The 13612-nt window shown below is 41.7% G+C and overlaps 1 protein-coding gene across 4 annotated transcripts in view; it reads right to left on the reverse strand.

Annotated features, from left to right (window-relative positions):
• Positions 1-13612, reverse strand: part of POC5 (POC5 centriolar protein) — a 189089-nt gene that overhangs the window by 43763 nt on the left and 131714 nt on the right. For all 4 annotated transcript variants that reach the window (XM_029575225.1, XM_029575207.1, XM_029575232.1 and 1 more), the window contains one exon: positions 6850-7029. In XM_029575225.1, the coding sequence (XP_029431085.1) occupies positions 6850-7029 (180 nt within the window). The remainder of the gene's footprint in view (positions 1-6849; positions 7030-13612) is intronic.

Here is a 13612-nt window from a genome sequence, read left to right on the forward strand (position 1 = left end):
GAGTGCGCCAGGTCCAGTGTCTGTATGGGGGCCGGCACCGGTGGCGTTTGGAAGTCTCAGAGGGCTTTTAGCACTGCCTCTTGGACCATTGTGTCCAATTCCTCCTTGGCGGCTGGCATAGAGAGCGCTGTGCCGGGGGAAGGAGGCAGGTTAGGCATTACTGGCAACTCCACAGTGATCTGTGGAGGCTCAGAACCCGGCACCATTATCGGGGGGGGGGGGGGGGGGGGGGGGACGCCTCGGGGACCCGGGTCCAGAGGAGGATGGGGCTCCTCTCCCTAGGTCCGCTTCACAGGCGGCTCGATGGATATCGATGCCGCTGCGGAATTGGTGCCGGCACCAGGCGGGGACGCACGTCGGTGCCGGTGATTCCCTCAGTGCTCGGCCCGGTTTTTCTCCAGCACAGAGGATGACGACGCTGATGCCTTTGAGGGGGGTCGGTTACGGACGGTCACCCGCTCCACTATGGTACTTGCTAGGTGTCTCTGAGGTCAATGGACCCTATTTAGTTGGCAGTGCTTGAATTGGAGACGATGGAGCCGCATGCTTTGAACCAAATAGCTACTCCATCTTATCCAATCTAGCACGCCGGCCCTTAGGAGTCATCTGTGCGCAACTCGGGCACCGATGAACTTCGTGCGAGGGTCCTAAGCATAACACGCAAAATCGTGTGAGTCCGTTATGGACATATTCCTTGCACACGCGGGGCATTTCCTAAACCCTGTCGCCATTAAAAAATTGGCGCGCGTGCGGTTGATGACCGTTGGGCACCGAAAGAAATGCCGCCGGAATTGACTGCAAATCACCAGGAATACACTTACCGAGCGCCAGATGGAACGGATCGCGATGGGGGACCCCGGTGAGGGTGATTTTATGAAGATAAACTTCAAAAGTTCCTTTTCACAGAGCTTCTAACAATGAGGCAACTTGCTGTGCGCAAAAAAAAAGAGGCTGAAGGGGGACCCCTGGTGGCTGCAGGGTTAGTGCCTTGCTGGGCATGCTCAGTGGACCAGTCAAAGTTCTAGAAACTTTGACAAAAGTGTTCCGGGGCAGGGCTCCATCTGATGATGTCACCCACATGTGAGGACTACCATCCTGCTTGTCCTGGGAGAACAAGTTTGGGAAGACCTGCTTTAAAAAATATGGCAGCACAGTATCTCACCTGCAATGGCAGTAAGAAATACAAAAGCAGAGACTAGCTCTTATTTCATCCTCTGCTATTGAAGCCAATGGGAAGCAAATCTTACCAATTGGACAAAAGCCTACTCTTTGCTGAGTTTTTAAACGTTGCACTAATGGTAGATAAAGGTCTTCTTGCAGTCTAGCAGCAAAGGCTGAAGCTAGAATCAGAGATGTATCAAAGCTAGGAGGTCCATATTCAGACGGATAAGACTTATTCAGCTAACTTAGCCAGGATATTCAGTGGGTCAGCTGTGTGGCCCAATATACTTGGATAAGTTTAAAGTTAGCCAGATAAGATAACTAGCTAACTTTAAACCTGTTCAATAGCAGGTCTAAAGTTATCTGGATACCTTAGATAGGTAAGTTGTATATCATTACTTATCTGGTTAAGTTAGCTGGATATGTAGTTCCTCCCAGTTACACCTCCAGATAATTTTTTTTTTTTTATCTGGCTAGATTTTAGTCAGATGACTACTTATATGGCTAAAATCTAGCTAGATTAGAGGCTGACTATACCAAAACTTGCATTTAGACGGATAATTGCAAAGAGACATCAAAGATACAGGGGCTACTGGTGCCAATGGTCAGCCCCTGTCACATGGGGCTGACCATTGGCACATTGCAAAGAGACATCAAAACCTTCAGAAAACATTTAAAAACATGGTTATTCAAACAGGCGTACAACAAAGAGAAAGGAGAGTAGAACACAGAGAATAAGAAAAGCGATCGCAGAACACTCAAGCATGCTACCGCAATCTACACGGGTATATATATTCTATTTTTATTTTAAACATGTTTGCTCTTGATTTTAGAATTTTAAAATCTGTTATAATACAGAATGGACATGATATATTATGATATAACACTTCCAATTATGAGTAATTATAAACGAACTATGTTACCGTAAAGTCTTGGCACCTAATTAATGATAGATTTATTATAGTTTCCAATATTATTATTTGTGCCTTATTGTAAACCGTTATGATGGTACCTAACTTAATGACGGTGTAGAAAAGTTTTTAAATATATAAATAAACATCCGTCTAAATGTCTTGAATACCAATCTCTAGATTTCTCCCTATAGTCTCTAAAATATCAATTTAATAGTTTCTTTGCTCAATTGCTTCCTCTTTGCACCTCTACATTCTTAGTCTCTTTTTATGTCTTCATATATTTCTTATACTTTCATATTTCTTCATTCTTTGGAACAAAAGGTGTACAACTCTTAGTTAAGCTACCCTCCCAGACCATTTTTAAAAAATCTTCACCACTGTTTAGTTGTTCATGCTTTATTAAAGTTCCACCTGTACCTAAAAGGCTCAGCAGCATCCCACTTTGAGTAAGTCATCTTTCAAAAACACTAATTTTTAGGGATAAAATTAAAATTTAGGTCAAAATACAGGTGATCACTGATTTTGTTTTAATTGCCAACCGCTCTAAAATTAATTTACTAATTGTGGTCCTTTACAGGGGTAGATAACAGGGGCAATGTCTGAAAGCCCAGACCCATCACTTGCCTCCAAGTTACTGTGTACTCCTATCAGTCTCTTAAACTGTATGTATCACTTGAATCTTTTCTGTTGGAAAGAAAACAGTTGAACTAGGGGTTACAAAATGCAACTCCAGGGGAGATGACTCAGAACCAATGTCAGGAAATACTACCTTAACCAATAAGCCTTGATGCTTTTGACCTAACTGCTGTCTACTTTGATGGCGTGGGAGGAAAAGGGAAATTGGATTCAGATAACAACCAACACGGGTCACAACTTTTAGTCTGGGGTACTGTTATGCTGATATAAGGGAAAAAGCACAGGATTGCATCTATAGCCAAATTCAAAAGCAAAGCATGTCAAACAGCATTGTCTGAATTTTCAAGAAGGTTCCTCACCTAGTATAAATGTTGCTTTGTTAATATATAAGGCTTGGGGGTAAACTGCATGGAGTGGCAGTTACTACTATAGGAAACTTGGTGGGCAGACTAGACAGATCATTGGTCTTTTTCTGCCCTCAATACTATGTTACTATATTGGGATACATATACAATACCAAACTACTCTATACTGAAAATCAGTATAACTTCATCTTTTGATCTGTTCCCCATGTTCACTGTCACTTATTTTGGCCCTGGGTAGGTTGTACCAATGTTCATGATAAATTTTGCAATATTATGCACTGGGAAAGCTTCATTTTGAGAGTATCCTAAGTGGTAGGGTCGGTCCCTGTGACATAGTGAGGGCAAAGGCGATCGGCGCCATTTTGAGTACTGGCAACCGACAGCCAGAGTGCAGGAGGTCGCTCCCGGACCCCCGCTGGACATTTTTTCAAGTCTTGTGGGGGTCAGGAGGACCGCCCAAGCTGGCCAAAAGTCCCTGGGGGTCCAGCGGGGGTCCCGGAGCGATCTCCTGCCCTCGGGCCATCGGCTGCCAGTAATCAAAATGGCACAGATAGCCTTTGCCCATACTATGTCACAGGGGCTACCAGTGCCATTGGTCAGCTCCTGTCACATGGTAGGAGCACAAGATGGCGCCGAAGGCCATGTGACAGGGGCTGACCATTGGCACCAGTAGCCCCTGTAACATAGTAGGTCAAAGGCTATCGGCGCCATTGTGAAACCGGCACAGAGGGTGTGAGTGCAGGGGATGGCTCCCGGACCCCCCGCTGGGCCACCAGGGAGTTTTGATAAGTCTTGGGGGGGGGGGGGGGGGTCAGGAGGGTGGGGGGGTTTGTTTAAATGGTTTATTTAGGTGGCCAAATAATTCGGCGAAGATTTGTGTATTCGTGAGCAATCGCAATACGTTTCGCTTCCCCACGAATACAACGAATAGTGCAATATACGTTGCAGATCGCTAATACGGCAAAAACGAATGCACACCCCTAGTAAGATGTTATACCCCAAGAAGTTATACCCATTTTCTGTCCTTGGTCCTGAAGCTTTTTTGTTTTAGATTGCAAAGTGTTACATAAGAACATGCCATACTGTCTAAAATCTTATCTAGGTGATGTGTGAGGTCCGCCACCTTCACACCAGGTAGGCATGTTACCAGGCGATCCTCGCGCCCACCAGCCACCCAGTCTTCTACATTCCTAATAATCGAATCACCAGCTATGACGGCCGACCTAACCCTTCCCTCCTGGGCAGTAGGCCTTGGGGAGATATCCTTGGTGTGAAAGGACAATGCATCACCTGATGAGCAGATCCTTGCTATAGGATCCTTTCCTGTTGCATCAGGTTGATGCTCTCCAATCATGAAACCTTCTTCCTCCAAGGCAGCACCAGGGCTACCAGTCTGAAGTTGGGAGTTGGCTACTATGTCCCTGAAGGTCTCATCTAAATACCTCTCTGTTTGCCTCAGCTCCTCCAAGTCTGCCACTCTAGCCTCCAGAGATCGGACTCGTTCTCTGAGAGCCAGGAGCTCTTTGCATCACATGCACATGTACAATTTCTCACCGGCGGGTAAAAAATCATACATGTGACACTCGACGCAAAAGACTGGGAAGCCCCCCCTCTTGCTGCTGCCTTCATCTCAATTTTGTTCAGTTCCTAGTTAAGTTTTAGGTTGCTATGGGACAGGGGTCAGGAATCTATGGCTCGGGAGCCAGATATGGCTCTTTTGATGGCTGCATCTGGCTCGCAGACAAATCTTAATAAAAAAGTAAAAATCTAACAAAATCCCCCACCCTCCTGACGCCCCCCAAGACCTCCAAAATTAATTTACTACAACCCCCACCCTCCTGACCCCCCCAAGACCTGCCAAAAGATAAGAAGTGGATTCCTGCAACTCCAACTTAATGATTTATGGACTTTTCTTCCAGGAACCTGGAATAAAGCTATACTAATAGCCTTCACCACATCCTCTGGCAATGAATTCCAGATCTTGAGAAAAAAATATTTTCTCTTATTAGTTTAGTAACCTCATTGTGTGTCCCCTGGTAAGAACATAAATTGCCATACTGAGTCAGACCAAGTGTCCATCATGCCCACCATCCTGTTTCCAACAGTGGCCAATCCAGGCTACAAGTACCCGGCAATTACCCAAACATTAAGTAGTTCCCATGTTACTGATGCCAGTAATAGAAGTGGCTATTCTCTAAGACAACATATTGCAGTTAATGAACTTCTCCGCCATAAACTTATCCAAACCTTTTTTAAACCCAGCTACACTAATTGCACTAACCACATACTCTGGCAACAAATTCCAGAACTTAATTGTGCGTTGAGTGAAAAAGAATTTTCACGATTAGTTTTAAATGTGTTACTTGCTAACTTCATAGAATGCCCCCTAGTCCTTCTATTATCCGAAAGAGCAAATAACTGATTCACATTTACCCATTCTAGACCTCTCACTATTTTAAAGACCTCTATCATATCCCCCCTCAGCTACCTCTTCTCCAAGCTGAACAGCCCTACCCTCTTCAGCCTTTCCTCATAGGGGAGCTGTTCCACCCTGTTTATCATTTTTGTTGCTCTTCTCAGTACTTTTTCTAATTCTGCTATTTCTTTTTTGAGATATGGTGACCAGAACTGTACACAATACTCAAGATGCTGTTGTACCATGGAGCAATACAGAGGCATTATGATATTCTGTTGTATTCTCCATTCTTTTTCCTAATAATTCCTAGCATTCTATTTGCTTTCGTAGATGCTGCACACTGGGGAAAAACATTTCAACGTATTATCAATGATAATGTTTAGATCCTTTTCTTGAATGTTGACTCCTAATGTCCGTACCCCTGACCTTCCCCCCCTCTCCAATACATGCTCGCATACACCTCTGATATAGTCATTATCATTAACACTATGAAACAAATCGTAGACTCTAAGACCTTTTGTATATAATTTACACCCTTGTATATTTCCACTCTTTACTGTTTTACTGTTTACTGTAATTTGCACCTTCTATACTACCTTTTCAATGTAATTACTTGTTCTCCCCTTCCCTTTCAATTGTAATGTAAACCGGTATGATGTTTGCATACTAATGCCGGTATATAAAAAAACCAAAACTTAAATAAATAAATAAATAAATAATGTTTAACTTTGCATTGTGTAGATCCCTTCTCTTGGTATGTTTTTCTCCTCCACCTCCATGCTCATCTTTCCTGTTGTCAATACCGTTTCCACTTCGAGTTGAGCTCTCTGGTTCTGGTGGCGCATAAAGACAGGGGAAGGGGCACTCACTAAGGCAGCAGGACTGCAAAAAAAAAAAAAAAAAAAGGGGGCCAAGAAGGTGCCCACAGCAAACACAGATAAGGGTGTGCACCAACAGAACAAGGACAGCCAGCCACAGAGGCAACTGGAGAAAAAGAAGGCAATATTGGGGCTGGTACCAAAACAAAAACTAAATCTAAACCCAGGGACAAACACAAAAACCAAGACAGAACATAAACTAGGAAGGCCACTAAAGTAGGACCTAAATAAAGGATCAGATTGCAACAAGAGCAAGATTACAAAATTAGAAACAGCAGCCTCAGCTAGAACTAACTCCAAGGTGGGTCAGGGAACTGTGGGGGAACAAGAGCTTTTGAGGGAGTAGCAGTGCTAAGCCTGTGCCCCACTGAGGGCCCCTGCAGGTAGGAGGGCCACAAAGCAGCCAGTATCCTCACAGTGAAAACTTTTACTACATGTTTATTGATAGTTTAAAAGGATTAAATCTTTCTGAAATTTACCTCTGTAGTTCTAGCTTCATAATCGTTATAAAGCTGTATGCAGATTTCTTCAGCACGAGCACGGCAAGCTTCCTCCACTCTGTTCTTCCAGGTGGTTTTAATAACTGAGTGCCAGGCTCTCCAAAACTTCTGCTTTAAAGCCAGAGTATAATGTCTGGTTGCCAAGTTACTCATATAGGCCTTGAAATATGAAATATCACCACGTTATTCTTGTAATATTATACTCAGATTTTTCATACGATTGAATTATTGAATGGATGGTTTAAATCCATCTCAGAGTGATACATATTTAAAGAAAATTTCAGCTGTTAGATTTTCAAACAAAAAGAAATGTTCCATTTTTGCTAACAATAACAAAACTGTTGCTTTCAGAAAATATGCAATCATTTAGAACATATAAAATTACAGGGACAGATTCAATAGTGAGTTAGCCACTGCATACAGCCTGACACGCTTCCTTAATCCCCGATCCAATGCGAGGCTTAGAGTGTCCAAAACATGCGTCCACATCTCTGTGTAACTAATAGTGCGCAATACATGGAAATCCATGTAGATGAGTCTATTAGCTAACCCCCACATCCAATAAACTTTCCGCATGGCCAATGCGCCCTTGCAACGTGGCAAATTTTGTGACAGCCCGAGGCTGGCAAAAAGGTATGCCACCCACACAAAGACGCATTGGAAAAAAAAATCCTTTCTGAGATTCCTCTTAATAGTATTGTAGCAATATTATGTAGGAGGAAACAAATAAAGCAGTATTTAAAAAAAAAAAAAAAATTATTTGAAAAAAGTTTTGGATGTCCAATAAACACACAAGGTGCAATGTCCAGGCCATGTATCTTGTGTGTGTATATGTCGGTAGCAGGAGAAAAAGGACACCCGTAGATTGAGAGTCCGTTTTGCTAACTGGTTTGATAGCCCACTTGACAGCAATCTCTCCTGTGCACCCGATTCTGAGGAGGCACTAGAGATGCACATTTGTCCCTGGCGCCTCCTTTTTAGCGTGACCCCTCATTTTAATATTGGATCACGATCCTAGGAGAGGTGACTGGGCGTGCATTAGGAAAACAGGCGCTAAACACTGAGCGCCTGTTTTCTGTGTACATTTATTGCATCAGCCCCACAGTGTGAAAGAGTAGCTCTTAGATCAGGATGATCCTAACATTACACTTTAAAATACAGTTGTTTCATTATAAGAGAAAACAGGAAGCTAGGCATTCTATACAGTGAACACTGCCAGTACAAATGTTTTTAACTTAGTTTCCAGTGGTTTTGTCAGTAAGTTTATTTACGAACTGCCAATAAAAGCCTAAAGGCTGGAGCTAAATCTGTCCTAGTATCATAATTCCTACTGGTAGGTAGTATACAAAACTGTTAAGATCACTGGACATGTTTAAAAGATGAAAAGTGGAAAAAGAACAGTTGAATCTTTCATAATATTTTATGGTCTCTTTTAGCTTTCCCATTCAAAGGAAAGAAAAAATTAAATCTTACCTGATATTTTCTTTCCTTTATTTCAGCTACACCAGTCCAAAATGATTGGGTTTGTCCATCTTCCAGCTGATGGAGGCAGAGCACTATTTTTTTTTTTGTTTTACTTTTAATGATATCACTACTGCTTCATTTGTTATGTGTGGAACCAGTTAAGTCTGTATTCCTCTAACAAAGCCTATTGAAAGAACGTCAAATATATCAAAACAAAACTAATTCACTCAAATACTTGGTAAAGAAGAAGCTCTCTCTTTCTTTTTATGGAATGATAACAATACAAGACAGCAAACAAGCATGTCAATGAAATATAGAATCATATGGGAGCAAATTACAAGAAAGAAGAAAAGAATAAAAATGAAAATCCTCATATAGAGATAGACAAAATAGCTCCCATAGGCTAAAGTACAAGAAAAATGGGGGAACCAAGGGTCATTAAGAGCTTTAAATTTAGTGGCAAATGGTAAAAAGCAATAATTGAGGGGATAACAGAGAGTAGTAATTTATAATTAGCGAGTGTTATCAGATGGCAAATGCGAATTACAGAAAAACCTTAATTGGGAAGGCTCAAGAAAACATCTGTCAATATTAAATTTAACCACACATTTACAAGGATAACTAATAATAATCTGAGCACCCAACTGACAAACTTCTTGACACATTGTTAGAAATCTCCTCCTACGCTGTTGGATAGGTTACCATAGTATAACGTATCTCTATTAAGAAGAAAAAGCTTTAAAATGAAATCCTGATCAGATGGAAAAACAAAGATAACAAGTAAAGTCCCACAATATTCCACATGGTCATCTCCAGAGGTTTCCAAAAAGGCTAAAAGATCAGCAATGGCAGTTGTTGGGTTGCGATTTTCTGGGGAAATATTAACTTCCCTCTCATGAGAAGTATAATAAATCTGAGAAATAGGTGGAAGTGTTTCAATGGGGATTTGCAGCACTTCCTGAACATATTTTTTAAATTTGTCATGAGGAGATAATAAATTAATAAGGAAAATTTAACACACTCAGATTTAAAACTGTAAAAGTTTTCCATATTTTCAATCCTTTTAGCATTGATTACATCAGATTGAACCAGTCCATTCTGAATTGTTTGAATGTTTTCAACCTATTGATCCAAATCAACTATCTCAGAATTATGAGAGGAGATTAAGGAATCCATTGTTTGCACTGCGTGCTTTATATCAGTCATTATAGAGGTTAACAGAGAAATGGAACTTTCAAAAGAAAATATTGCAGCCCAGACTGAGTCCAAAGTAATAACTGCAGGTTTAAGCAGATTCGGCTTTATGATAGCACTGGCCAGACTTGCCCTGTGGGAGTTCTCCATACCTTCATGGGGCCCCACAGTTTCCTCTCACCCTCTGGGGTGGAAGCCCGGGGTAGTCCAAGATGTTCCACTGGAGTAGCCAAAATATGTCGTTGCAAAGACGGCATTAAACTTCCAACAAGGCCTCCAGCCCCGGCGTGCACAGCTCCAACTTGACAGTCCACCCCCCAGCAGCAGCCGACAACACAGAGGGAGTTACAGTCGCTCCAGGACTTAAGGTAACCTGCATGTTCAGTGGCAGTGGTGTGCAATTTCCTCCAACAACTGCAATGAACTTGACCGGAGAAAAACGCTTCATTGGGGCAAAAAAGCCCTCAATGTGCTGCTGGATGGCTCCAAATAAGGGAGAGAAAACCTCCCGTAGCTGTCCCTTCCTTTTGGTATGTGGCATAATAAGTAACAAGGAAACATTTTTCCTGCAGAGTGGAACTTCAAACGCCACGTCCACTCCTCAAGATATCATCTTGGCTCCCTATTCTTCAAACATATCAAAACAAAACTAACTCACTCACTGAACACTTTATTTTATAGGGAGGTTTCTGGAATAGTATAGCAGAAATAAAGGAAAGAAAATTTTATCAGGTAAGATTTAATTTTTTCTTCTTTGTCTTTCTGCTACACCAGTTCAGAATGATTGGGAAGTACCAAAGCCCAAGTATTCTGGGTGGCAGGATGTTAATCCTGCTTTAAGGATACAGTGTCTTTTTTATGAGCACATCCAATCTACAGTGTTTTGTAAATGTGTGTAATGATAACCATGAAACTGCTTTACAAATATCTGCTGGACTTACAGCACTAGCTTCTGTCTATGATGATGAATGCGCTCTTAATGAGTGAGCTCTTATTTTTGGAACATGTTTGCCTTTCAAAATAGAGGAGGTAGAAATTCTCTCTTTAAGCCTTCTCACTATTGTTGCTTTGGATGCTGCTTTCCCTTTGCACTGACCCCCAAACACAAACAACTTGTTTGTCTTGTGAAATGAATCTGTAACTTTTAAATATTTAATTAGAAAAACAGAACATAAGATATGCCGTACTGGGTCAGACCAAGGGTCCATCAAGCCCAGTATCCTGTTTCCAATAGTGGCCAATCCAAGTCACAAGAACCTGGCAAGTACCCAAACATTAGATAAATCACAAGCTACTATTGCTTATTAATTACTATAATAGCAGTTTATGGATTTTTTTCCTCTAGAAACTTATCCAAACCTTTTTAAACCCAGTTACGCTAACTGCTGTAACCACATCCTCTGGCAATGAATTCCAGAGCTTAACTATGCACTGAGTGAAAAATAATTTTCTTCTATTTGTTTTAAATGAGCTACTTGCTAACTTCATGGAGTGCCCCCCTGGTCTTTCTATTATCTGAGAGTAAATAGCCGATTTACATTAGCTTGTTCAAATCCTTTCATGATTTTGTAGACTTCTGTCATATCCCCCCCTCAGTAGTCTCTTCTCCAAACTGAACAGCCCTAACTTCTTTAGCCTTTTTCTTTCCCTAGACATTCTTCTTTTGAAAATGCTGGTAATATAACTGACTCAACTGAAAGTTTGAAACTTCTTTTGGTAAAAAGGAAGGGACCTGGTATAGATACTGAATCTGCATTGAACTTTAAAAATGGGTCTGTACATGTTTGAACCTAGAAATATTGTATTCAAAGTTAAATCTTATTGTGGCCTGTTTTAAGGGTTCAAAAGGGTGATATTAGTGCTTTTAGAACTACATTTAGATTTCATTGAGATATCGCTGTTTGTAGAGAGAACATTTTCTTGACTTTTTAAAAATTAAGCAATATCAGGATGAGATGCCACCAATAGTCCTTTGACCCTTCCCCTATAACAGGCTATTACTGTTATTTGGACTTTTAACGAATTATGCAATAAATCCTTGTCTAAGTCTCTCTTCAAGAAGGCTAATGTATCTGAAACATGTGAACACCAAAGTGAAATTTATGTGTCTTTATAATATGCTTCAAAACAGTACCATACTTGAATATATATTAAGGAGGTTGACTACTTTCTCACCTTTAGTAAAGTAGACATCTCTGTGGGAAAATATATTTTTTAAACTGTTTTTGCCACTCAAGATCTATGTTGCAAGAGAGAATGTAGAAGGATTTTCCATTAATATTGGACCCTGATATAGAAGACCTGGCACTCCTGCAAACTGTGGACAGTAATCTAAATTAATTTGAAATCTTGTTTATTAAGTTTTAAGGCATAGAAAAGAGAACAGCAGAATAACATATGGTACATAAGTAGTTCTGTTACATACCATATCCATAACCGGTCAATTGCACACAAACATAAGAACAGATCTCCCCATGCCCACCCTCCCTCCCCTCCCCCCTAGCACTGATGGATGGTAACCGAAACTGGAAAGAATCCTAATAATAGGGTGTATAGTCACAGAGTCCAGGGATGCAACACCTTTAAAATAGTAAGGGTAAACAAAGGCATGGTCACTATAACAAGTCACATGTCCAAGCGATTCAGAAACTGGTTCTTAGAGTCCCGAGGGAGAGACATAATGTAAGGCATCCACATAGCGCTCAACTTCCGTCTTGTGTTTGGAGACATCAGGGTCATAGCAAGAGTTTCCATAGTGAGTAATTGCAAAACTGAGGCCTGCCTTGCCTTCAGAGATGGGCCGGTCGGATTCTGCCACTCTGTCAGAATGCTCTTGCAGGCCAACAGGAAAAGTTTCGTAATCCAAAGTGATTGTATGGCGGGGCCCTGATAAGTCGGAGGGAATATGCCAAACAGCGCCACTAGTGGAGAATAAGGAATCGCCATGGAAAGAGCGGTCCTGAGATAGCGGTATACCTGTTTCCAGAACCTCTGTATTTTAGGGCATTTCCAGAGAGCATGACTAAAGTGAGCTCCTGGGGCTTGGCACTTAATACAGACCTCAGTGGATGCAATCCCCGCCTTAAAGGCCCGATGTTGTGAGATGTACATCCGAAACAGAATCTTATAACGTGTTTCTCGCAGCACAGTATTAATAGTCACCTGTGGAGTAAGTAATACAGATTTCTTGAACCTAGCCGGTGAAATGACTTGAGAGAGTTCCGTCTGCCACTTGAGACGTATGATATCTGTAGTCCAGTGTTTATGTCGAGATTCCCGATATTTATAATAAAAAGAAATAGAGTGTTTCCTGGGCTGATCGATGTCGAACCATTCCCGTAAGAAGGACCACTTAGAATTGGTGATATCCAGGTCTCGTTGAGTACAAAGGTAATGGCTCGCTTGATAAAATTGAAAGTAGTCAGAAGGAGGGAGTCCAAATATTCAGCAAAGAGTGGGAAAGTCCAACATTGAGCCGTCCACCTGGAACAGTTGGTCTACACATTTCAGGTTCTTCTGTTCCCATAACAGGAATCGAGACATGCCCATTCCAGCTGGAAATGCTGCATTGCCCCTCAAGGGTAGATAAGGTGATGTTTGTCGGCAAAGAGCATTGGCGCATGAGCCACCGCCAAGTCCTCCGTAAAGGTCGCATTAATAGTCCAGAGATGATTCCTGTAGGCAACATAGCTCCCGCAGCATGTAAAGCATATCTAGGAGATATCGGAGCCAGGAGCTGGGCTTCAAGCTGTGTGTCAGAAAAAAAATCAGTGTCCAAAAGCCAGTCTCCAATATGACGAAGGTTAACGGCGTCCATATACTTTTAGATCTTTTAGATACTTTTAGATCTGGGAGGCCAAAGCCTCCTGCCTTAACAGGGCGCATCAAATGTCGATTTGCAAGTCTCGGTTTCTTGCCGCCCCAGAGGAATTTGGTCACAGATCGTTGATAGTGCAGCAAGGTAGATCTTTTCAACAGTATTGGGAGAACACTTAAAACATATAACCAATGATGGAGCACAATCATTTTTAATAAATGAATACGACCAATTAGAGAGAGCGGCAAATGTCTCCAAGACAACAGT

Source organism: Rhinatrema bivittatum, chromosome 1, assembly GCF_901001135.1.
Source record: "Rhinatrema bivittatum chromosome 1, aRhiBiv1.1, whole genome shotgun sequence".
Taxonomy (NCBI): Eukaryota; Metazoa; Chordata; class Amphibia; order Gymnophiona; family Rhinatrematidae; genus Rhinatrema; species Rhinatrema bivittatum.